At 36.3% G+C, this 24,915-nt stretch overlaps 2 protein-coding genes across 6 annotated transcripts; both read left to right on the top strand.

The window, feature by feature from the left end:
• Window positions 1-214: 214 nt before the first annotated feature.
• On the top strand, window positions 215-19,211 carry Wnk (Wnk kinase). 5 transcript variants are annotated; one of them, XM_018511771.1, is made up of 21 exons: window positions 215-521; window positions 2,093-2,421; window positions 2,502-2,625; window positions 3,023-3,165; window positions 4,902-5,163; window positions 5,297-5,570; window positions 5,643-6,805; window positions 6,941-7,113; window positions 7,201-7,579; window positions 8,503-10,370; window positions 10,437-10,665; window positions 10,878-11,075; window positions 11,453-11,527; window positions 13,006-15,341; window positions 15,453-16,026; window positions 16,116-16,472; window positions 16,662-16,860; window positions 16,977-17,065; window positions 17,175-17,239; window positions 17,415-17,578; window positions 17,675-19,211. In XM_018511771.1, exons 2-21 carry the CDS (start codon window positions 2,408-2,410, stop codon window positions 18,343-18,345), a joined length of 9,357 nt encoding a protein of 3,118 aa, XP_018367273.1. In that variant the 5' UTR covers window positions 215-521; window positions 2,093-2,407; the 3' UTR covers window positions 18,346-19,211. The 5 variants fall into 5 exon arrangements, with proteins under 5 accessions (XP_018367273.1, XP_018367271.1, XP_018367270.1 ...); XM_018511769.1 differs by having other exon boundaries at window positions 2,093-2,625; window positions 11,456-11,527; XM_018511768.1 differs by having other exon boundaries at window positions 2,093-2,625.
• Window positions 19,212-22,855: 3,644 nt separating this feature from the next.
• Slu7 (Pre-mRNA-splicing factor Slu7) lies at window positions 22,856-24,687 on the top strand. Its single transcript, XM_018511745.1, has one exon. The coding sequence runs from the start codon at window positions 22,951-22,953 to the stop codon at window positions 24,667-24,669; it is 1,719 nt and encodes a 572-aa protein (XP_018367247.1). The 5' UTR covers window positions 22,856-22,950; the 3' UTR covers window positions 24,670-24,687.
• The last annotated feature ends 228 nt before the right edge of the window (window positions 24,688-24,915 follow it).

Genomic DNA, 24,915 nt, shown 5'->3' with positions numbered 1-24,915 from the left:
ACAACTATGACTGGAGTAGAGCTGTCCTTCAATGTTGTCTTCAGCTCCTCTCGTATGAACGCTCCGTCTATCTTGTAAGTCTATGATGGCCATATATGTTCCGTCTATATATTGGATGATTTATGGACGAGATTGTCTGCAACGGCACCACCTAGCATCTTGCGCACAAGACTTGACGACACGTTCTCGGGTTACTCCGCCGTCTCCGACTTCGCCAAACCAGACGCCCGACGGCCCGAGCTACGTCGATTAGTGCATACTGCCGCCTGCCGCTTTGCGCATAGCACCGTGAGAGTGCGTAGCGTTCAGTGGTGGAAAAAAAAAATGGTAGTTATTTGGGTGTAGTCGGGGCGAATTTTCTGCAAGACAAATGTGAGTACCGGCTGGCTAAAGGATTTAACGAGTGCCGTTTCGTTGACGCAACCGCGAGGCTAGTATGACTGGGTCCGTGTCGGAGGTAACAAAAGTACGAGAAAGCGGACGGACACTGATTCTCCCCCGCATGAAAGCTCGAGACCGAAGTAGGTACTGGTTGGTTCGTGCATCTCTCTCTCACCTTCGCATGACATGTACATCGCGCGGACACTTTGGCGAGATATTTTGTCAGTCAAAAATAACGGCGCGCCGCATGACGTGCCGTGGGGCGCCGCGGCCGCAGCCTCGGCGCCACCTCGTCGCCCGTCGCTCGTTCCGGTCCGCCCGACGGGAAGTCTCACGTCTCGCTTATTGCGATACGCGTGAAACGTTTCCTGTCGAGCGATATTTTTGGGATAGATGTCACATTATCTCGCAGCATCTCTCAGTCGCGTGTGCGGTGCCTCTGCCTGCCAGTTTAACGCCGCTGTGCTCGCGCTGTTCGGCGCGCGCGCGCGCACACACACACACACACACACGCGCGCGCGCGCACACACACACACACACACACACACACACACACACACACACACACACCTATCCGTGTGCAACGGATGGGTATGCGTCGTTTGAGTTGCGAACGCCTCCTCCGGGTGTACGTGCGTGAGTGCTTGCGCGCGAGATCTCCCTCGACCGCTGTCCGTGTATAACGCGGCTTCCTTTACTCGTGTCAATGGGTCGTGACGCGCGCGCGCGGAAACCGTTCCACTGTGTCGGTGAAAAACTTAACGCATGTCGTGCGCGCGCGTGTTTATTGAGACACCCTATATATTGTCATATTTTTCAAGCGAGGTATCCCACGGTGAGCTTGACAACATTTTGCGACTTTAACAAGTACAAACGTGTCTCCTCGTGTCTCTTTGTTTGCGATACGCTCGCGCGTGACGATCAAAACACCAAATGTTCCTACGTCTCAACTGTTTCTTCATTGACGCGTTGATATATAGTTTAATAGCAAATTGATTTGCGAGTAATATTCTCTTTAGGGTCTGTGCGCTTATCATACGCACGTATCTCCGTCATACTTGATTTTATTTTGCCAAACGTCTAATTTTCATAACAGTTAATGACAGATATCTTAATATAAGGTAGAGGTAATTAAAAACATTTCCATGTAAATTCTACAGCACTTGTATCGATTTTTCTTGATTTTTTTTTCTTTCATATATTTTGTAAGTATACATCAAGAATTGTAAAGCAAATTAGTATAGAGAAATTTCTGCAATTAGAGCAATGGTACTTGTTGATGTTTGAAATTAAATACTGTATATGATAATTTATTTGTATAGCTGTTTGTTAACGAGCTAATCAAATTAAATTTATTACATAAATTAATTTCTATGACTATTTATAAATCACTTTATTGGAATACAACAAATCAAAGTTATCAAAGCTAACCTTGTGATATTAATATACTTTTCTTAAATTTCTTAATTTTTTTAAACAGTGGGCTATATACAAGTATTTCAAAAATTGTTATAAAAATTTAAAATTATGTTTTATATTTGTTGTACTGTTTTTAGTCTTTTTCTTAAATTTCTCTACATTTTTTATAAAATATGACCTTTTCTATTAAATAATTTTTTTAACAAGTATTATGTTGTCAGGGCAAAGTGAAAATATTATTTTATAATAGAATTCCCATGCAATAATTAATGAAATTGTTCTCTGATTTCAGATTCTTTCAGTTCCTTGGACACTAGAAACTTGCTAGCTAGCTCAGCAGTTTATATGGCAGAATACATAGCCTAAGTCCAAAATGTTACAGATACGGATATTTTGAATCTTATAATAAAGACTGCTCGTTAAGAGACATATAGTCACGGTTGGGAAAATTTTAATTCGATTACCTTAAGAAGGCGATAAAAATATGAGTCTTATTAATTTTACATTAAAGCAAAACTGAGTATAGAAGCGTAAGGGAAAAGGGAAAGTAATTTTGTGAAATAGAATCTTAAGTAAAGTTGGTTATGTGCAATGCCGAGATGCTACAATGACAGCAAGACAGTGAGTTCAGTGAACAGCAACAATAAGCACAATACAGACGATATTATATTAACGCAATCGCATGCTTTCTCGATTGGAAGTCAATTGAATGCAGACGAAGATCCTCCAGTAGTTGAAAAATCACACAGACGGCTTCGGTGCGACCTTAGTCCTGTTCCAACAAGTACAAACTCCAATTTAAACATTAAACTTCTTGGTTTAAAGGTAAGCTTTCAGAATATACATTTTTACATATGTACATTTTTATCATGTATTTTTGTATTGTTTACAATTTTACACTTTGTTAAGTAAGTTTTATGTTTTTAAACATTAAGGTGTTTTTCCATGTTGACGTTCGACGCTCATTTCTAGCGTCAAAATAGATCATGTAATAAAACACGACGAATATCAAGTGTCAATTTTGATCACGTGACTTATTTTGACTCTAAAAATGAGCATCGAGCATCAGCATGAAAAGATACCTTTATGCTGTAATATATTGTGTGGTTGAAATAGATTCCATGTCGTTAAAAATTAGATTTAAAGGGTTTACTGTGGTATTTAAAATATTAGAAATAAATGTATTTTTAAATATATTTTTTTTTTATTTCTCATGTTGTAGGGTGATAAAAGTACTCGTCAGGATCATCAGGTGAGCACTGGATCTGGGGGGCACAGAGAAAAAAATAGAGAGACCAAAAAGAGAGCAGCTATAGGCAATACAGTGCGTGGATTCTTCTCATCTGGCCACAGCAGGCAGGACAGGTATAATGATGTCTGTATCAAAAATCATGCTTCTTACATTGTCATTTGTTACATTTTATTATTAATTTCTGAACTATTTTTTATTATAATCTATCAATCTCTTCTAACTAATTACGATACATTTTTTTTTAAATCTTTCAAGTATTCTGCTTCTACGAAATTCTATTATTAATTGCGCATTTATGTAACCTTGTTACTGTAGTAGATTCTCGATAATTTGAGGAAGAGTGGATATAAATTTGCTCTACACATATACTTACGAATGCTGCGTAATCTCAAAATTATTAATAAAGTTTATACAAGTTGCAAGTTGCTTCAGAAATAATTTTCAATAAATATTTTATACCTGTATATCCGATAATTTTCTAAGTAATATAAAAATTTATACTTATATATCAATTTTTCATCAATTTATGTCTTATTTTTGAGAAAATAGTTTTTGTGAAAATAAAAATATATTCTGAGAATTTAAAAGCATTAATATGTTAATTTAATCTATACTAGCAATATGTTGATTTATAATAGTATATTTCATAAACCATATCATTTTCATTTCATAAGATTTTCTATTTCTGGATATTATTAAATTTTACTAAACGTTTTTCGATTTTTGATATTACTAATGAACAGTTATGAATTATTTACATATCTGACTTTGTATCTGAGTTCTCGTTTGCTTAAGCTGTCAGTGTTATAATAACGACAGTAATGATATCGTTTTACGTTGCGCAGTTCTTTTACCAAGTACAAAACCTGCGCAACGACAATGTAACGATATCGTTACTGTTATTAAGACTTACAGAATAGAGACCGAGTTAGAAACGTAATAAAAGTGTGGCACAAATTAAGAATATTTGTATTTGATATGTGGGATAGCTTAATGTAGTACATTTGCGATTACAAAACTTATTTTTTGGATATAAAAGAATATAATGAATTGATGTGAATACAAAGTTAAATATTAATGTCAAAAATAAAAATAATGTATTTAATCTATTTAAACTAACATTTTAACTGACATGTTTAGTACTATTATTATTCAATTGAATTAACATGTTTAGTACTATTATTATTCAATTGGATTAATCTTCTCTTTCTCAATCATCGAGAGTATACTTAAATTATAATTACACAATAAGCTTGTTACGCAATATGACGAAAAATGCTTTATATAAATAAGTAGTTTATATTAATGTATCACTAACTATACAAAAATATATATTATGCACATGTATATATAACAGATTTAGAAATAACCAACGATTTCTCTATATTCTACAGTTTTGACCTTTAAAATTTTCCTTTTATACTTTTAAAGACGAAAAAAAGATATTTCATATACAGATATTAGATGTCTTATCTATATTTTCTTTTGACGAGTTTTGTACATGTGTATATTCAAACAGTAAATAAGATATGATCGGATAAATCGCCCAAAATTCTGATAGGGAAGGCATGACGTTTCTTATAGATGAGTCATTTAATATCTGTCACTGGAATACTTCTTTATACATACATATATACATATGCACGCATATTAAAACAAGTGTCTTAATAATTTAATAATGCTACTGGTTATTAACATAATATTTTGAACTTTGAATTAAATCTACATTTTTTCCTAAGATGTAAAATAAAGATATCGAATAAGTTAGATTGAGATATATTGTTTTATCTTATGTGAAATAAAACAAGTTTTTTATTCTTAATATATAATTATCTGTGTGGAATTTCAGGTATGAGACAAACAGGCAACGTTCTTCAGGTGGAACTGGCGGTGGCTTGTCTAGTTTATGTCCTAAGCTGGTGGCCAGTGGAGGCACTGGCAGCCAAAGTGGCATTAGTTTGGCAGTGGGCCACTTAGCCTCTCAAGAAAGCGGAGGCCCTTGTGCAGTTGTAACGACCCAAAGGATCCACGCACACAATCACAGACGCCAAAGAAAGCTATCTATTGTCACGCAGGCAGGTCCTAGTGCCAACACTACTGGTGATAGGAAGGTTAATTAAATTGCATTGGCTAAATTAACACTGAACCATCTAAACATTTATAGTATAATACGATTAAGAAATATTGTTATCATATGTTTCAAGTTGTCATACATTGTAATTTAATGTTTTATGTTTTATGTAGGTATTATCCAATATAAGTCGCTCCGCTAGTATTTCTAAAAAGCAAATTCGAACACAGCGACACGATCAAAGTACTGATTCTTTATCTATAACTAGCAACGGTCTTGCGACCAGCTCGCCATCTTCTAAAAAGAAAGTACTATCTGCCTTGCGTATCTCTGATCGATCATCTACCCAAAGTGTGAATTCGTCATCCTTAGATCATGAAAATGATCGTAGTTTCAGTGATGCTGAAGAAGCAATCGCAGCAACGGAGAATGCGTTTGCAACACCAGGTAAATTTTTCAGGATTAAAATAAAATTGTATAATATATAAAATTACTGACATTTTATTGTATTATATATAGGGTCTAGTTCTACACCTTCTACACCAATTAGTAAAGTGAAGTCGGCAAAATTCAGCAAGGATGAGGGAGCAAATGTGGAACGTAATATTCTCACAGAATGTGCCGATTCATCAAGAAACGCTGCAGATGTACAACATGTGATTTTAAATGAATTCGAACAAAAAAATATGCCAATAAAATTGTCTGCGGTACACGAATTATGCACAGTTAATCAGGAAAGTATTACAAATGATAAGCAAAAATCGTCGAGCTCTACCCTCAGCACCAAATCTATTAGTAATAGCGACCAAAAAGTTTTGAAAAATAGAAATAGAAATTCTGCAGAAAAAATGATTGAACATCATAGTAGTAAAAACATTGAAACAGCTAACATAGATAAAGATTTAAATGATACTACGATATCGACAGACATAGAAATGAATTCTATAGATGATAATAGTGAAGGTAAACAAGAAAAAAGTAGAAAATCTGTAGGGTACACGGGTAATGGTGATGACAGTATAGATAAAGAGACTGGAGATCCTTCGAATACCGTCAGAAGCGGTAAGAGGGAGAATTTAATGAGGATCAAAAGTAACGCAGGTTTAAGTGAGGAGGTAATTAAGAGTTCGAGGTTTGTAACATCAAAGGTACTGGAGGAGACGGATGCAGACACTAAGACGGATGTGGAAAAAGAAGAGGAAGAGGAAAGAGTGACAATATACGATGACGATGGCACCAGTATCAGCGATATAGTAGCGGCACAAGCGCTTCATGAATCGTTAAGTAAATTAGGTAAAGTTCCGCTGTTAGACACTGAGATGGAAGAAGTACAGAATACAAGTTTGCGAGACGATACAAAAATGAGGGAGCATCCTGAAAAGGATATTGTTACGCAAGAGGAAACGGTAGAAGGTTTTATCGGTCCATTGCTTGACGAAAATTTCAAAGCTGATGAGAAATTGTCGCAGAAGACAATGGCGATGGAGGACGTGCAAAATTTATTAATGAAAGTTAAGGTGCAGACTATCGAGGACGACGACGACGAGGAGAAAGCCGTTGGCATTTCGCCGGATGGAAGATTTCTGAAATTTGAAGAGGAAATTGGTCGTGGCAGTTTCAAGACTGTTTATCGCGGATTAGATACTCAAACAGGTGTAGCTGTAGCTTGGTGCGAGTTGCAGGTCAATAAGATATCTTTTTAAAAAATATATTACACAAAAAAAAATATTTTTTAATATATTATTTTAACATAAGTTAATTAAAGATTAAAGTTTATGTAGGTAATGGAAATAAAATAACGTTCTCATTTTTTATAGGAGAAAAAATTGAATAAAACAGAGAGGTTGAGATTCAGGGAAGAAGCTGAAATGTTAAAGGGATTACAACATCCGAATATTGTACGGTTTTATGATTATTGGGAAGTTACACTTACCCGTAGAAAATATATTGTACTAGTCACTGAACTTATGACATCAGGAACACTAAAAACGTAAGTCCTTCATTGATTATAGAGTTATCGTAATATATGTTTAAATGTTTGACTGTATGTATTTTAACTTTTTGCATTGTGTAACAGGTATTTGAGGAGGTTTAAAAAGATTAATCCCAAAGTAGTAAAATCTTGGTGTCGGCAAATCTTGAAAGGTCTAAGTTTCCTTCACTCCAGGTCACCGCCTATTATTCATCGAGATTTGAAATGTGATAATATTTTTATCACGGGTACCACGGGAAGCGTGAAAATTGGTGATTTGGGTCTTGCAACATTGAAGAATCGTAGTTTTGCAAAGAGCGTAATTGGTACACCGGAATTTATGGCGCCTGAAATGTATGAGGAGCATTATGATGAGTCGGTCGACGTTTATGCCTTCGGGATGTGTATGCTTGAGATGGCTACTAGCGAGTATCCATATTCCGAGTGTACAGGACCAGCACAAATATATAAACGTGTAGTATCGGTAAGCGTACATTGCAACATTAAGTTTTTTTAAATTTTGGCGCGCAGTTTGAATAACTACAAAAATATGATATATATGCATGTACATATATAGGATATAGATAATTCACTGGGAATTGTTTAGGCAAAAAAGATCTAGCTTTGACCGTCATAGGCTTGAATATTCTTATACTTAGGGTTTAATTCTTGTCGGTTGAATAAAATCTTATTATTGGTTATACACGCTACCTGCAACAAGCGTTATTGTTCTTACATATACTGGTTATTGCGAAGAATATTACTAAGGCCTCAGTGGTCTAATGGCTTAGGAAGCTCGTACGAATTACAAGAGGTCCGGGTTCAAGTCCCGGCCGAGGTAATATTTTTCGCAATAAATTTATTTAAGGTTTTTTTCAGCACATTGTCAATTTAATTTAACTTGTGATATTACTGCAGTAGTTTAATTGCGTAATGCGGGGTCTACAATAGAAGTCGTAGCTGTCGTAGAGTCTTAAGTCGTAAAAAATTAATCGCAATCGAATATGAGAAGAATAATCGACTATGATTGGTCAATTTTCTACGACTTAAGACCCTACGACCGCTACGACTTCTATTGTAGACCACGCATTAGATAGAGTCCGGAAAAATTTCGGCGCGCAGTTTGAATAACTACAAAAATATGATGAATATGCATGTACATATATAGGATATAGATAATTCACTGGAAATTGTTTAGGCAAAAAAGGTCTAGCTTTGACCGTCATAGGCTTGAATATTCTTATACTTAGCATTAAATTTTTATATCAGTGTAGTGCAATTCTAGTTGTTTATGATAGTGATATTTATGTAGGAGAGACATAATTATGTTTCTAAATCTTATAAACATAATTTAATATACCATAGAGAAATGATACAACATTCTCTGAATATTGATTTGTTACGTAGGGTGTTAAGCCGCAGAGCTATGATAAAGTTGAAAATCCGGAGGTACGTGATATCATAGAAATGTGTATACGTCTGAAGAAGGAAGAACGACCACTCGTTAAAGATCTACTTAATCATGAATTCTTCGCTGATGATGTTGGACTGAAATTGGAGATGGTATCGCGGGATTCGGCGGTTGCAGATACCGAGCTATCGCGCGTTGAGTTCAGATTGCGTGTGCTGGACCCTAAAAAGCGCAGTAATAAACATAAAGAAAATGAGGCGATACAATTCGATTTTGACATACAGGCTGATAATGCAGAAGAGGTAGCGTTAGAAATGGCAAAATCCAGTCTCATATTGGAGGAAGACGCTAAAGCAGTGGCTAAGATGTTGAAATCACAAATTACCACTTTATTGAGAGAACGAGAGGAGCGTAAGGCTAAAGAGGAGAAGGAACGTTTGGATAGGGAAACTGCCGCTACAACCACAGATGTTGCAGCTAATGCCGCAAACGCTGAGAACTTGTTACAACAGCAACTGCTTCTTCAACAGATGCAATTGCAGCAACAGCAACAGCAGCAACAAATTCAATCTAATATCAATATTCAGATGCAAAATCCAGTCCCAATGCAATTGCAACAGACTCAAATGCCCATTCAACAACAGCAATTACAATCGACCGCTCAACAGGCTCAACAGCATAATTTACAAGCACAGCAGGTTCAATTAGTCCAGCAACAACCAATAATTCAACAGCAAACGTCGGTTGTGCAACCCCAACAAGCACAACAAATACAATACCAACAGCAAATACAGCAGCAGTATCAGCAACAACAACAACAGTATCCTCAGCACGTCCCGCAAAGTTTGAATGCGAATTCTCCACAATGTTCTACTCCGCAAAACGTTCAGGCTCAGTCTCAGTTTCCACAGGTCCCACAGCAGATGCAACAGCAACAGCAGCATGTTCAGATACAGCAACAACAGCAATATATACAATTGAATCAGATGAGTGTTCCACAACAAATTCCTCATCAAATGCAGCAACAAATGCAGCCACAGATGCAGATATTGCCCCAACAGCAGCACATGCTTCAACAACACGCACAACAACAACAGTATGCAACTCAACAGCAACTCCAGCATGTTCAGCAGCTGCATCAGCATACCGTTAGTTCACCACCTGTTCAGAATCAGCAATATTATCAACAGAGCGCTACCGGTTCCTCGGGATATGTATCAGCAGGTTCATTGTATCAGCAAACCATGCCACAACAAATATTTCATACATATACCACTTCTAATCCTTCCGGTCACGTAGAAATCTTATCGTCCACCCAAACTGCGACGCAAATTTACTCTCATACGAGTTTACCTGCAGGCACGGTATCTGCAGCCTCGCAGTCGCAATACATCCCAACGGCAGGTCAAGTTCAGGCATCTGTACCGTCGGGCATAAGTGTCAATAATACATCGGCTGTGACTCATATGCAAAACGTCCCGACTTCGACGATTCCCAATATACAGAGCGCGCCTACTTTACTCAGTAATACCGGTCCACAGTCTCAATCTCAACAAAATATTCTCGTGCAAATGCAGTATTCACAAAACACAAACATCATACCTAATTCTATTTCAATAACACCCAATATGACAAATGTCCCAGCACAATCGTCTACTAATCTTCAGCAGCAACATCAACATTTCCTTTCGAACACGGATCAATGTCCGACGACTGACAGGTCTTCCCTGGTAAAACAAGATACAATGGACTCGATACAATCTCTTCCGCCGGATCAACCAATTAATTTACAGCAAGATCAAATTGTTGCCACTGCTTTAGTCGCAACGGGCGTTGCACAACAGACTGTAGCGTCAAACGATGGGTAAGGCAAGATAAAATAAAGATGAATAAATAATTACGAATAAAAATTAAATATTTTATTTTTCAGAGTTACGCCAGAAAATTCCGAAAGCGTCACTGCTTCCGAGAGAAGTCGAATAAAACGTTCTGGAACTAAACGTAAGAAGCCGGGCATTAAATTAACAGTCTTATCTGTCAGTAGCGGCGAAGGACAATCAATGACTGTCGAGTGCCAGTTAGATACAAGTAAACAAAAGACTGTTACCTTTAAATTTGATCGAGATGATATGGTACCTACAGACATTGCCAACAATTTGGTAAGGATATATCTCGGCATCTATTTACTTTGGGTGCGTTCCGCTTAACGTTTGCAACGCTCGCGAGCATCATTTCCTTATCGTTTTCAAATATTAAACAAGAATGAAATGATGCTTGCAAGTGTTGCGAACGTTCAGTGGAACACATTTTTATATATTACTTTCTGTCTCATATTATTTACTCTCTTTCTCTTCTTCCTTAACATGTTTAGGTTGCTGAAAATCTATTGCCGCAATCTCAATGCGAGACATTCGTAGAATTAATTGAAGACATTGTTAAACAATTGCGCTTGGATCCCACACGTACCTTACCTTTGGTAGCACATGGTCCACCTGATCAATCTGCTGGTGGAAGTCCGGTTACGAGCAGACGTCCTAGGGATCGCGACCACAGTCTCGATACAGCTAAGGTATAACTTTAGTAGCTACATATTAAAGAATAAGTTAGACATTAATATCATCATTAAAAGTGCAGCATATGGTGTAAACAATATTTACATCATATTTTGCAGAATTCTGTCATCAATTTCTTGATCACTAGACGCTATTTTACGCGTGGAAAACTTTTATTATGTACTCTTTAAATATGCAGATGTGTCCAAGACAATGCTTCGCATAAGTAATGTGATCTTCTCCTTAAATGGATCAATTTTGTATTTCCATTTAAAATCTATAAATCAGGATAGTAATATTATTATAAAATAATATAGGGGGCTTTATCTGGAACATATTTTCAATATAAAATCAAAGGTGTGCATATAATTAGTGTATATGGTTTTGGACGCAGCAGGTGAGACATGGCTCGCTAACACGTCAAAGCAGCCACCGATCGTCGTACAAAGTCCACCGTAGACACCGTTCGGTGAGTTCATCGATCCCACCGTCCCTTCTCCTGTTTCTCCCGCATTTCAGAGTTATATATTCGTGGACGCTTACGCATCTCATTTTTGTTACACTTTTAATCAATTATGCCCAGATTCGGACATTTGTTAGGCCATTATAATTTTATCTTGTTATAGGTTTACATTATGTATACAGAAACTTAAGAAAGTTTTGAGATTTAAAAGTTTTTATTTTTTTGTGAAAGAGAGAGATTCCGATTTCTTTTGTAATATAAAGAAGTGAATACTGGACGAATGATTTTGAAAAAGCTATGATTGAGAAATCGATTTCCATGAATATTTGTTGAAAACCTCAGAATATGTATATATATATATATATATATGTATATATATATATGTATATATATATATGTAATAAAGAAATTACATATTTTGTGTGCTGTATTCATTGACTGTATCGATTTATACATTTTTCTGCATATTTTTTTTTAAATTCTGCTTATTTTTGTTTTATTGAAATTTATTATTCTAAAAGAGTCTTTATTATAGAAATTATAAATATAGGTTTTCAGAATATTATAATAAGAAATAATTCGTTATGTTCTCGTAGGTTATAGTCCACTTAATGCTACAAATGCTTTGAAGCATTTTTTGATTGATCAATTAGTGAAATTCTTTCGTCTGATTGGTCAGTTAAATGGTTCTGAAGCATTTGTAGCACCAAGTGGACCGCACCCATAGACAAATATATTTTGCATCATAAATGTTATCGTAATAAAGATTTAATAAGATACGTTTGGTTATATATACATATATGTATATATATTTTTTTTTTCGTAAATAAGAGTAAGAATGCTTTATAATATATTTTTCAAATATAATTGTTTATTTTATTTAAATGGTTTTGTATATGTAGATAGTTTTCTATAAAACAAATTTAATAATAATGGATATATTTTAAAATTTATAATGTAAAATTGTTGATATGTTCATTCAATTTGTGTGTCGCGCGCGCGCATGTGTGTGTATACATATATTTACACAGGATATTCCGAAATTTGCGGATTAAAATATTACAGTAAAAAAAAGTTTTTTTCAAAAAATTGAGCAAGAAGTTAGGTAAATTTTATTTTAAATAATAGTTTTATTTTACTTTAAGTAATAGTTTGTGAACTATTATATATGACCATTTACAGATTACATTTAAAGTGCGCGCTTACTTATACTATCGTATATGCGATTCGTGGGTATACGACCGTCTAAACGTAATCTGTAATTGGCTTTATTTAAACTTTTATATCTCAAAATTTTCAGAAATTTTCTTATGGTATTTTGATTCGTGAATTTTAGGACAGCCTGTATATATTGTGTATTCGTGCGCGCGTGCGTATGTGTGTATGCAGGTCTCTTGTATTGTTTATATTATATTTATCTCTCACAAATACATACACAAACATACAATGATTTGAAATAACAATGATCATTTTATTCCTTTCAGAGAGACGAAACTTCAAACACTTCTACTCCAACGAAATTGTTGCCGATCGAACAGATTATTTCTCATATTGCCAATACCACTTTGGAGAAGCAACAGGTCGCTCAAACTCCTGATAGTCATGCCGGTGCCGAAAATACGTCAGCGGAAGCTTCCAGAAGATCGTCCACATCTACACAAAATACTGACACTTTAACACCTACAAATATACCAAGTGACCCAACGGAGAATCAAGAAACTATCATTTCTGCAACGTCCGCGGAAACAGTTATGGAAGCACAGCATAATATTCAAGATGATGCTAACAATTCGGCCTTTAAATCTTATCAAGCGTCTGCAACGCATACTCAGACTCAAATACAGGATACAATAATGAACGCAAGTCATGCGAGTGAGGCATCAAAAGAATCTCAAGAGCAGCAAGATGTAGACATAAAAGAATCTGGAATAACTAAAGAGATAAATGCGTCTGACATTGTCGCAGAGGTATCGACTTTGACAGTACCGACGCCACTGCGTAAAGTTTCTCGCTTCTTAGTTAGTCCTGTGGTCGAACAAAAAAATATCGCGACTGAAGAGGAATCTTCTGCTGTCGGTGAAAGCATAGATCGTACAAATATCGCAATGTCACAGTCAGCATCGCAATCTGTCGCGCCTGTTGCGAACGCGGAGCTTATATTGAAAAATAAGGAACACGTGGAAGCGAATGTTTTAGAAATCCAGAGTGGAACGATGCTCGAGCCAACTAGCAATAATGAAACAATTGTTCAGAGTATTCCGTATACTATGGAACAGACAGACAGCACGCAACAGATTTTGCAACCAGGACAACAGTCGATCGGACTGCAGCAGAATATTATTCAAATGCAGACTTTACAGCAAGTGACGGGACACGTGCAACAAACCACGACTATCGGACAATCGAAGCAGCATACCATAATTGTTCAGGGATCTACGATAACGGCGCAGCAAACTTCCCAGCAGATACCTCAAACTGGTATGCAGCATTTCGTGCCGGTTAATTCGCAAGAGTTGCAGCCTCAGCCGCTTCATTCGAACGGAATACCTCAAACGCAGGCGCAGTATCCAAGTCAAGCAATGATACAACCCGGCGTTGTGATGCAACCACCACAGCAACAAATTCCTGTGCAGCAGGGCATAATGCAGATGCATATACAAGCGGAACAAATGCAGGCCCAACGTCCAGCGGTGCAGCAATTTATCCCGCAACAAGTGCAGCCTCCGACACAGCAGTATGTGATGCTGTCAGGCCATATGCAACCGGTACAACCAACAACTATGGATGATCGAAATCGCAGAGTGCCGAGTTTATCCGCTACGTCCAACACGTCCAATGTATCCTTGGACTCACAAATTTTGGAATCATCCAGCATAGCTGAAGAAAAGAGACAGGCCATGAACGCAACTAATATACCTGTAACGCACATGCAACATGTACAAGTCATTCCACAAGATGTTGTTGGTACAATACCGTTGCCGCAAAGCGCCATAGAAGCTACTCAACCTCCTCATCAAAACGTGCAACATGTTCCGGGAACTTTACCTCCAGCCATGCAGATACCTGCCTCTGTACATCCGGTCGTTGCCGCAGATATTTCCGCACCTAAAGTCGCCATTAAGACGAAAGAGGTGTCTTCGACGCTTCCAGATCTCGCACAAAATTTAGCAAACATACTTTCCAATCCGAAATCCAAATCTGCCACTCCTCATCCTCTAACCAGCCACGAACCAGCCGCAGTTCCTAACGTTGCTGTTGCCACGTCAGTCGACCACAAATCTGTCCAATCCGAGCAGTATTTTCAACCTATACAACCGGAAGCGAGTCAGCTGCAAATTCAACCTGTTCAACACAATTATCAAGGGCAGATCGTGCATCAGGGATATCAGGGACAACAGAACTTTCAGCAAGCATTTCAGAATCAACAGGTGCTTCACCAGAATCAAGTACAGTCGATACCGCAGTCAATTCCGTTAACAATCCCTCAACAAATTGACGCTCAATCACAGATGATGCAATCCATTCTTCAAACTGTATCAAATCAATCAATTACTCAAGGAAAATGGATTGTGACTAATCAAACTCCTCTACAGCAGCCATTACGACATATACAACCAAATCAGTTGCAATCGCTCCCAAATCAATTGCAGTTACAACAAATTTCTGTGCAGCCACAAATGCATCAGCAGATTATGCAAGACCAACAACACAGTGAATCTTCCGTCGTATTAGATCAATCACATTTACATTTGAAACTTCCAGAACAACATCCAGCAAAACCTTTGGAAATTGAGAATCCGGAATCTTCGAATTTAAATAGGTATGTGTATTTACTTATTCTATTTGATAACAACAATACATATATTAAACACTATAGACACGGTACATATGTTAAACGCTAGTTTGCATTAAGTTTACTTTATTATTTCAGTATACGTCGTACTAGTTCCGATTGTCAGTTACTTACATCCGAAAATGAGAATTCCAGTCACGATGTGACACCTGAACACACTCTTGTTGAATCCATCGATTCTACATCGATTCTGCAACAACAGTTGTCGCAACCACAGCAACAACAGCAGCAACAACAGCAACAGCATCGCAAACTCAGTCAACAGAATTCGTTGGACAAAATGTCAGAGATAAGTTGCGGGAATGTCGGAAGTGGTGCAGGACCGCAAACTATAGCTGACTTGCATCAGAAACTTGTACAAGTGACTAGTCAGCCATCGGAATCGCTGAACGTTGGTACACCACCTATAAGTTATCCTGCCACCCCTCATAATAATCAGGTGGTTGGAGGATATGACGCGTATATGCATTCTTTGCAACAGAAATTGTTTAATATTGGCATGCCAGTTTCATCTGCGAATGCCGCATGTCCGTTATCTCCTCAAACAACCATACATTCCTCTACTATTCTTACCGATACGCAAGCCGAGACAACTAACGAGGGTTCCACCATAATGCAAGACAATTCTAACGCATTTGCACTGTCTCAAAGTGTAAGTTCTCTATGGTATATATAATACTTTATGCGCGCAATTGATGATTTTATTTCTTTCATAAATATCCGCATAAAATTTCTTTTTAGAATGTGGAATGCTCCCTTGATAGTCCGACACCAGGAGCTCCCACAGGAACCGAAAATATGAGTCCGAGCAAAGAAAATGTGAAGATACGAACTCAAAGACCAGGATCCCGTTTGCAGGAACTAGAACAAGAATTAGCAAAAATTCATCATAGAGGTTCAGTTTTCGCAGCAGCTCCAGTTCAACCTTTAACGCCACCTATATCAAACGTACAAACACAACAATCTGTACAAAATTTGTTAACAACCGCACAGCCAGTATCAATAGTACCTGTGGCTACTGTTACTTCTAACATCGTAACATCGCGATCTGGTACTAATACTCCAATTCAGGCAGAACTCCAAGACATTACTAATGAGGTAATTTTCTACATTTTCGAAAATACTACATTATTTATGCCTTTATTTTTATACGTATTGCCTTAATTAGTTTGATGTCACACTTTTTTTCTAAAACGTTACAAAATTATAATAGAAATCGTTTTATAATATATCTGTTTTTCAAAATAATGTTGGAATATTTATCTTGGAATAATAATGTGGATGCAGAAGGCAAACTCTACTCAACCTGCTAGAAAAGTATCAAGATTTATGGTTTCCAAAGTTTCGGGTCCGCCTGTTCATAGCAATGCTGCTATTAATCAACAACAAGCTACTGACGCTGTAAGGTCTCAGTTACAACAAACAGAAGAATTAAAAATTTTAGAACGGCAAAATGTTCTTCCTCATCATATAGATGATCTACATGGTTAGAGATTTTACTTAAAAGATGAAACTTAAATAAAATACATTATTATAGTAATAAATATATATAAGAACGTTTTTATGCATCAAAACAAATGATATATTATTTTCTAATTATAGGAGTATCTGCACAAATATCTTATAGTCGAGAAAATTCTATTCCGCCAACTGTACAGGCAACTCATGGTACTAACATTTTAAATATTGAAGTAAGTTTCTTTGTATAACATTATATTAAATAAAAATATAAAAATTGTAAAATAAATTATTTTAATAAGAATAATAGAGTTAAATAAAATAATTTATTGAACATTACAGTCTGAAAAAGAAGAGAGATTTGTGGCTCTTACACCGAGTGAAGAATACCAGTTACTTATAAAGAGGTAATATTATTTAAAATATAACATTTAGAAACCATAAATTTATTTTTTATTTAACGAAAGATAAAAATATATCTAAAATGTATTAAAATAACTAAAAAGATAAAAATAAACTTCAAAGATTAATTTACGATTTGCCAATTTTTTAAGGATGTAAAACAATTTTTATTATGTATAGACAAACTTTGGAACTAGAAACGTTGCAAAAAAGACATAGAGAGGAGTTGGAACGTTTTCAACAACAGCAGCTACAATTGCTTATTCAACAACAGCAACAAGCAAGTGCGCTTCACCATCAGCATCATCCGTTGCTTTATCACACGGTTGCAACAAATATCTCTGGTCAGTAGTACAAATTAATTTCATTTTATTATACATATATATGTGTTCTTATGTGTACAATGTATACTGATTGATTGTTATTTTGCTATTTGATAGGACCTAGAATTCCAGGAACGGAAGATTATCTAATGTTTGGCACAGCGCCGCAGACTCCACTGCAGAAAGGGCCGAGTAACTATCCGGATACGGATGAGACTTTACGGCTAGCCATGCAGAAATTAAAGCAGCCTCCACTGCAAATTCAACCGCAGCAGGCATCGGCTGGAATACCGCATGCTTATGTTATCCCAATTCCAGTAGTGCCTTCTGAAAATATGCAAAGTGTAGTTTCTCAGCAAGGTAATAACTGTTCGAATGATGTATCCGAGAGCATTGATACGACGCACAGCACGGTGGTTGGAAATCCGACGCAGTACCAATTCACTCCTATATTATCAGAGGGAACGAATATCCCGTCAACAAACGTCGGATCGTTACCTGCATCCGCGCCTTTACCGATATCCGGCGCGACAAGCGCCTACATCCAGTATGAGGGCCAGCCACTACCGAATTTTCAGACTTTCAGCTGCACGCCCCATGGCGGTTTCTTTTTGCCAGCTGGCTATCGGCTAATATATACGCCGCCCACGACTCAATCTCAGCCAGCGACACCCGCCACATCTCACGTGACAAATTCTTCACGTGACGATACGCCCCCAACGGCGGAGCTGCACCACTCGATCACCGCCGAAAATTCAACGGTTCCTCCTTCGCATTCGGATCAATAACGTAACATTCGGCTCACACGCTTCTATATTTTTCGGTCGATCTGCGTTCGTTCTTAGTTTAACGCTCGGTACTTTATAGTGCAGTTTCGTATCGTTATCGTCACGAGTGTAATTCGAATATATAATTTGCTGTGAAATGCGCGCCCCATTGCTAGACAATATAATAAAGGTGCGAAGATGGATCGAAAAAAAGAAAGAAAAGAACGTGAGTGAAACTATATATAATGTTTTTCGATGTACGACGCACTTGCGTATATTAAACAAGATATATCAAATATTCTCGCTATCTGAGCGTGTGCATGATATTGCTATGATATGTGCCTCGCAGCGGAAGTAAAAGCGGAAAAAGTGGGAAGATACTGCGAAGAAGCGATATATATAATATATATAATATATATATGTGTATATATATGTATGTACATACATATATACACATACATATAAATTTTCCGAATGCAACGCAGGAACTGGAGATAGAGGCCTTTACATGTACTGTGCTTCAATGCGTTAAAAAGAAAAAAAGAAGAAAAAAAAAAGAAAAATCTTCCTCCGCTGAGACCTCCAAGGGATTCTACTATTGCCCGATTCCTTTAGTAGCACAGCTCACATTAGTACAGGCCTCCACTAGTCTTATGATCGAAATGGCATATGGCCATTCTGCTCGGTATATGTGTATAACTGTTACTGTATGCTGGATATGTCAGAAAAAAAAAGAGATCGAATGAGAAAGAGTGCTAGGTAGGGACAGGGGCAAGGGGCAAAAAAAAAAAATAAGAATCAGAGAGAATGGAAAGGAAGAAAGAAAGGAAGTGTATGTAGCTTATGCGAGTATGTATGCGTATAATTGTGCGGGTATGTGTATGTGTGTGTTGGAGGTAAAAAAAATAGGCAGAGAGAAATATGATTAATATAGTCACTGTTATGCTTTAATGTATTTCTAGCGATTTTGCCTATTTCAATTAAAGAAAAAAAGTCATGTGTTACTAGTTAGCAAACCCATATATATCTTTCGTTTACTATATTGATAATTATCTTCTTTTAAAGCTGGTAGTAGCCGTTTTATCTACCGTTGTTTATTTTGATATATATATGATGTAATTGAGATAAATTATCCGATGCCATCTGTAGATCATTGACAAATGCGCCTGTTGACAGTTTGACTATTAACAATTTAATCAATCTAAGTGATGTATCACTGTCAACACCTTGGAGAAACGTATTAAAAATTTCCATTTTAGTTCTTGGTAATTTGTGACACATCATTTCAGATAGCGAAACATTCAATTATAGTTTTAATTCGATTATAATGACTCCTGAATATATTATACATTTTACCAATAGATCGTTATTGTTAGTTTTTTAAATCGTTTATGGATTTTTCGTTTACATTAGTATTGTTTAATAATATCGAAAATTGTTCGTAATTATCGCACGGATCGGCTATCTGTATTGTTATACAACTGTGTGTCGAAGGAGAAATGTTTAAAATTATTCGTTCCGACACGCGACTCGCGTCTACCTTGAACTTGGTGATTTTTGTGCTGAGATTAAATCTCCTTTTAAATATAAGGCTTTTTGGTGCTTTTTATATATATATATATATATATATATATATATAACATGGACTTCAAATTAGATTATTTTATATGATTATCTGAATGACAGATACTTATGTAGGTGGTGTATCTAATCGTCATCATTAAATATAATGTATGAGTTTAGTAGATATTAGTTTAACAGTTTTTTAAAATTACAATGAAATTTTTTCAGTAATTCATTCATAAACGGCTACGTACCTTTTCTCTTTTTTTAAATATTGATGTTGTATTACATCTAGGAAATCTCAGTCGTGTAATTTGATATGAGAAATGGCTGTTTATTATATCAAATCTTGTTGACACCTAAGAAATACGGATAGCAAATAGTTGATAAACGAAGCTTTATTTGTGAAGAATGGTTCTTAATGAAATTTCGCGCGAGTATTCTTTAGTCATGGAAATATAAAATCGTCAGGCTAGAATCTCTTGTTTTTCTTCGTATTTTTCTCGTCTGAATTATTTTTCGAAATAAGTTTAGATACTGTTTTTTTTTTGGCAGCCAATGTGATTCGTTCCTAAGCTTGAATTTTTGAAGATCGAATATCCATCGAGTCTTCTTCCGGTAGTCAATATTGTTAGTTTCTGCATTGCATTAATAATTATTCTGCTTATTGGAAATAATACATTTTTTATGTATAAAATTAATAGTTTCCTTCCAGAATTGTATTGCAATAAAAAATTTGAGATTTCAAGCAGCAGGCATGATAGTTTTAAGTAATTTAAGTAATTTCACAAACACAGAAAGGAACAATTACGAACATATTCTTAAATAATCACAATTTAATATGTATTAAAACAATTTGAAAATACAATTTGGCTATAGAATATTGCTTTTTATCGCAGGGTTTGTTTAAAAATTCTATGTTACAAAATAAGAATATTAATAAATTTATTTTAATTACCAAAAAGTTTTTAGTGCTATTATATGACAATTTTAATAATACAATATTGTAAAACAAACAAACTTTATTAAACGACCTTTATCAAAAGACGTTAAATGTAAAAATTACTTCAATGAAACATAACGAAGAGAAATAAATATACGTACAATACAGATTGGTTGTCTTTTTCCACTGTGATATCATCGAATTAATATCAAAATAATAAAAATGCTGTTTATTATTCATATTTTTTATTATACAATAGATAGATATTATGTACAATCTTAATATATTATAATATATTTCAGGAATATCATCGAATCTCTTTTTAGAACTGTTTCTCTTTTTTCCACGTACAGAAATTACTCCTTTTGGCTATCATCTTTGCAGAATTCCTTTATGCTGTAATTATAACAAGTATTACTACCAATAAAATAATTGTAAATGTTATTTTACTAGTATCATATTTTATAAAGAAAAATTAAAAGAAAGAATTATGTTATTGATTATAATTATTAATTATAATAGATAAAAACTAATAATACAAACATATAAAAAAAAAAAAGATGGGTCAAACAAAGTTTGATTACAGATAATACAGACTGTATTATTCTAAAAACTACTAAATAAAAATAAACCATTTTCTCTCTCTCAAGTAGCAATTTTCTTGTTACACAAAGAGACATTTTAAATATATTAAAATTGAATTGCCACAATCTTGGGTGAATGCAACTTAAAAATTTCAAATATTCTATTTGTATCCTGGATGAAGAACTTGAGCGTTAAACATTATTATACTTACTGTTAGATATATTTAAACAGATTGTAAAGCATCACAAAGATTCAAAATGACTTCGTCTTCGTGCGTAAGCCCCCAAACAGGCGAAGAATCCGACAATCGCTATAGTTAACCCTAAGATCAATGCTAGAGTGTCACCGAAATCAAAATTGGAAGCCATTGCGACATCAAAAATGCCGAATATGATAAGTATAAAATACAACCACATTTTTCTTGTAAATGATAACTATATATATATCAATGTGTATATATATATATATAAATATAAATTGCAAGATTGAATTGTCACAGCTCTTGAATTGTCTTCTTGCACTGTCGTTTGTGCGTTGTGTAATTAATATAACTCGGTATCTCTTTTCAAATTAAGTAAGTTCGTCATCAGATTGCAAATAGTTGCGTGTCAAATCATGTTCTAACGTTTTATGTTCGTCACCGATAATTGCGTCTGTCGGTCCATCTAGCACTTTGTAAACACGAACATGGCGGCCAAATTTAACATCGATTAATTATCGAGTAGTCTCGCATGCGTGGAGAATTTCTCGTTCCTACAATTTAGATCTGGGGCTCTATTCTTGAAAAGAAACGTATACGAAAGTCTAGGGAAATGCTACAGTATACGTTACGTATACTATAGTATTTCGTATACGTTTCTCTTCAAGAATAGAGCCCCTGTTCGCGTTTTTAGTACTTTTTGCACTCAGCATCTTCGCTTTCTCTCTTTTCAACGCCGTGCATCCGATTTGCGTCGTATGACGCACATCGAATGAAGTGTGAATCCAGCATATTTATCTTGTTTTAAGTGCATTTTTGGGGAGCAACAGATCCTTTAGCCCGGATTCTCATACGGGCAACAGCGCTTTGATACAGAGCGCTAATTGGTGAAAAGCCGGTTGTGGGGGTAAAATTTACCCGCATCACCCATTTTTCACCAATCAGCGTTCGGTGTCAAAGCGTTGTTGCCTGTATGAGGATCCGGGCTTACCGTTTGTCACTAGGTCAACTAGTGCAACACTTGCAATTCAATGCAAATCAATTTACATATTTTCAGTTAATAAATAATTTAACTTTAAAAGGATTAAATTATTTAACCCTAGAAATATTACAAACCGAATTGCGTAATTTTAAAACGATATTGGTAATTTACTAGATCGAGTGTACTCGCAACTCGCAACGAGAATCGCATCATATATATTGGCACGCCGCGAAGATGGTTATATTGGCTACACTTGACTACTGTCAATAGAAAACTAACCTCATAAGCAGCCTTATATTCAGATGTGAGTAAACGAGTCTCTTGAAAAGCTAAGCACACCAGTGAGTCGAAAGAATGGCCGGTTCGGCGGCAAACGTAACGGTGTCGAGCATCTTGAAGAACAAGAGCTCGTTCGACGATGAGCCGCGGAAGAAGAGCAGAGAAGACTGGCGAAAGGCGAAGGAACTTGAAGAAGCGAGGAAGGCTGGTACAGCCCCCGCGGCCGTCGACGAGGAGGGTAAAGATATCAATCCGCACATTCCGCAGTACATCAGCGCGACACCGTGGTACTTCGGTTCTCAGGGTCCCACTCTGAAGCATCAGAGACCACAACCTGAGAAGCAGAAGCAGTACAGTTCGATAGACGATTGGTACAATCGCGGGGTAGATACCTCGCGAACGGCTATCAAGTATCGTAAGGGTGCTTGTGAGAATTGTGGCGCGATGACTCACAAGAGGAAGGACTGTATGGAGAGACCGCGTAAGGTTGGCGCAAAGTACACTAATTTCAAGATAGCGCCGGATGAATTTACCCAACCCGAGCTGTCTATGGACTACGATGGTAAGAGAGACAGATGGGCCGGTTACGACCCTTCTGAGCACAGAGCGATTGTCGAAGAGTACCAAAAGATAGAAGAAGCCAAGAGGCAGATGCGTGCCGAGAAGCTCAATGCAGAGGAAGAAAACGACGAGCAAGACTCGGACAAGGACGAAGATAAATATGTAGACGAAGTGGACATGCCTGGTACAAAGGTCGATTCTAAGCAGCGCATTACTGTAAGGAATCTCCGGATTCGAGAGGACACGGCCAAGTATCTGCGCAATTTAGATCCAAATTCTGCGTATTATGATCCAAAGACCAGATCTATGCGTGACAATCCTTATGCAGGTACAGAACGTGAAGTGGATTTCAAAGGTGAAAACTCAGCTCGTTTCTCGGGAGACACGCAGCAGCATGCTAATGCACAATTGTTTGCTTGGGAAGCGCATGAAAAAGGAGTCGACGTACATTTATTGGCTGAGCCTACGAAACTAGAACTATTGAAGCAGGAATATGACAAGAAACGCGACGAGTTGAAAGATAAGGCACGTGATGGTGTTATCGAGCGTTACGGAGGTGAAGAGCATCTTCAAGCACCACCGAAGGCTCTATTATTAGCACAGACTGAACACTACGTTGAATATTCGAGGTACGGTAAAATAATCAAAGGACAAGACAGACAAGTGATAAGATCCAAATACGAAGAGGACGTTTATCCAAATAATCACACGTTGATCTGGGGTTCCTATTGGCAAGATGGAAAATGGGCTTACAAGTGCTGTCATTCCTTCATAAAAAATTCATATTGCACCGGAGAATCAGGGAAAAAAGCAGCGGAAGCAGTGAGCAACAGCATACCAGATAAAATACCATCTATGGAAGAAATGGGGCTAGATAAATCAAATACAATGGATGACAATCATTCCCTCAATAGCGAATCTTCGTCCGAGGATGATATGAAAAACAGAACGGAATTGCAGAGTAAAGCGGCTAAACGAAAATTGAAAAAACAGAAACGAAAAGAAAATCGTAAGAATAAAAAACGGAATAATGCAGAAGCTGAAGACAAATTGAAAGAAGCGTTGAGAAAGGAAGAGGAAAATGCAGAGCAAGCAGACAGGATGTTGAAAGTAGACGAGAGGAAACGTCCGTACAACAGTATGTATGAGACAAAGGAATTGACAGCTGAAGAGATAGAAGCATATCAAATGAAACGCAAACGCGACGAAGATCCAATGGCCTATTTTCTTTAAAAATAATGTTTTATAAAACAGGACACTGATGTTGTATATATGTTTATGTGTAAAGCTTGTAATATTTATTTTGTATTATTCTACGAAAATACTAAAAGGTAGTACTTTAATGATACTAATTATATATATATATATATTAATTCAACAATTGCTTACAATTTTTTATTATATAATTCATTGTTCCTAATCTAATCTTCATATTCAAATCTTTCTAAGAAAATTAATAATTTTATTTTTCATGTCACA

The sequence above is a fragment of the Trachymyrmex cornetzi genome, unplaced genomic scaffold (assembly GCF_001594075.2).
Source record: "Trachymyrmex cornetzi isolate Tcor2-1 unplaced genomic scaffold, Tcor1.1 scaffold386, whole genome shotgun sequence".
NCBI classification, from domain to species: Eukaryota; Metazoa; Arthropoda; class Insecta; order Hymenoptera; family Formicidae; genus Trachymyrmex; species Trachymyrmex cornetzi.
Note: the sequence above shows the minus strand (reverse complement) of the source record. Positions and strands in the feature narration are given on the sequence as shown.

Excerpts from the sequence above, each read along its gene's own strand:
- Wnk (XM_018511768.1), top strand. The coding sequence starts at position 2,392 with ATGCCGAGATGCTACAATGACAGCAAGACAGTGAGTTCAGTGAACAGC. Across the intron at positions 10,371-10,436 it reads ACTGTAGCGTCAAACGATGG|AGTTACGCCAGAAAATTCCG; the intron begins GTAAGGCAAGAT and ends TTTATTTTTCAG. Across the intron at positions 11,528-13,005 it reads TCCACCGTAGACACCGTTCG|AGAGACGAAACTTCAAACAC; the intron begins GTGAGTTCATCG and ends TATTCCTTTCAG.
- Slu7 (XM_018511745.1), top strand. The coding sequence starts at position 22,951 with ATGGCCGGTTCGGCGGCAAACGTAACGGTGTCGAGCATCTTGAAGAAC.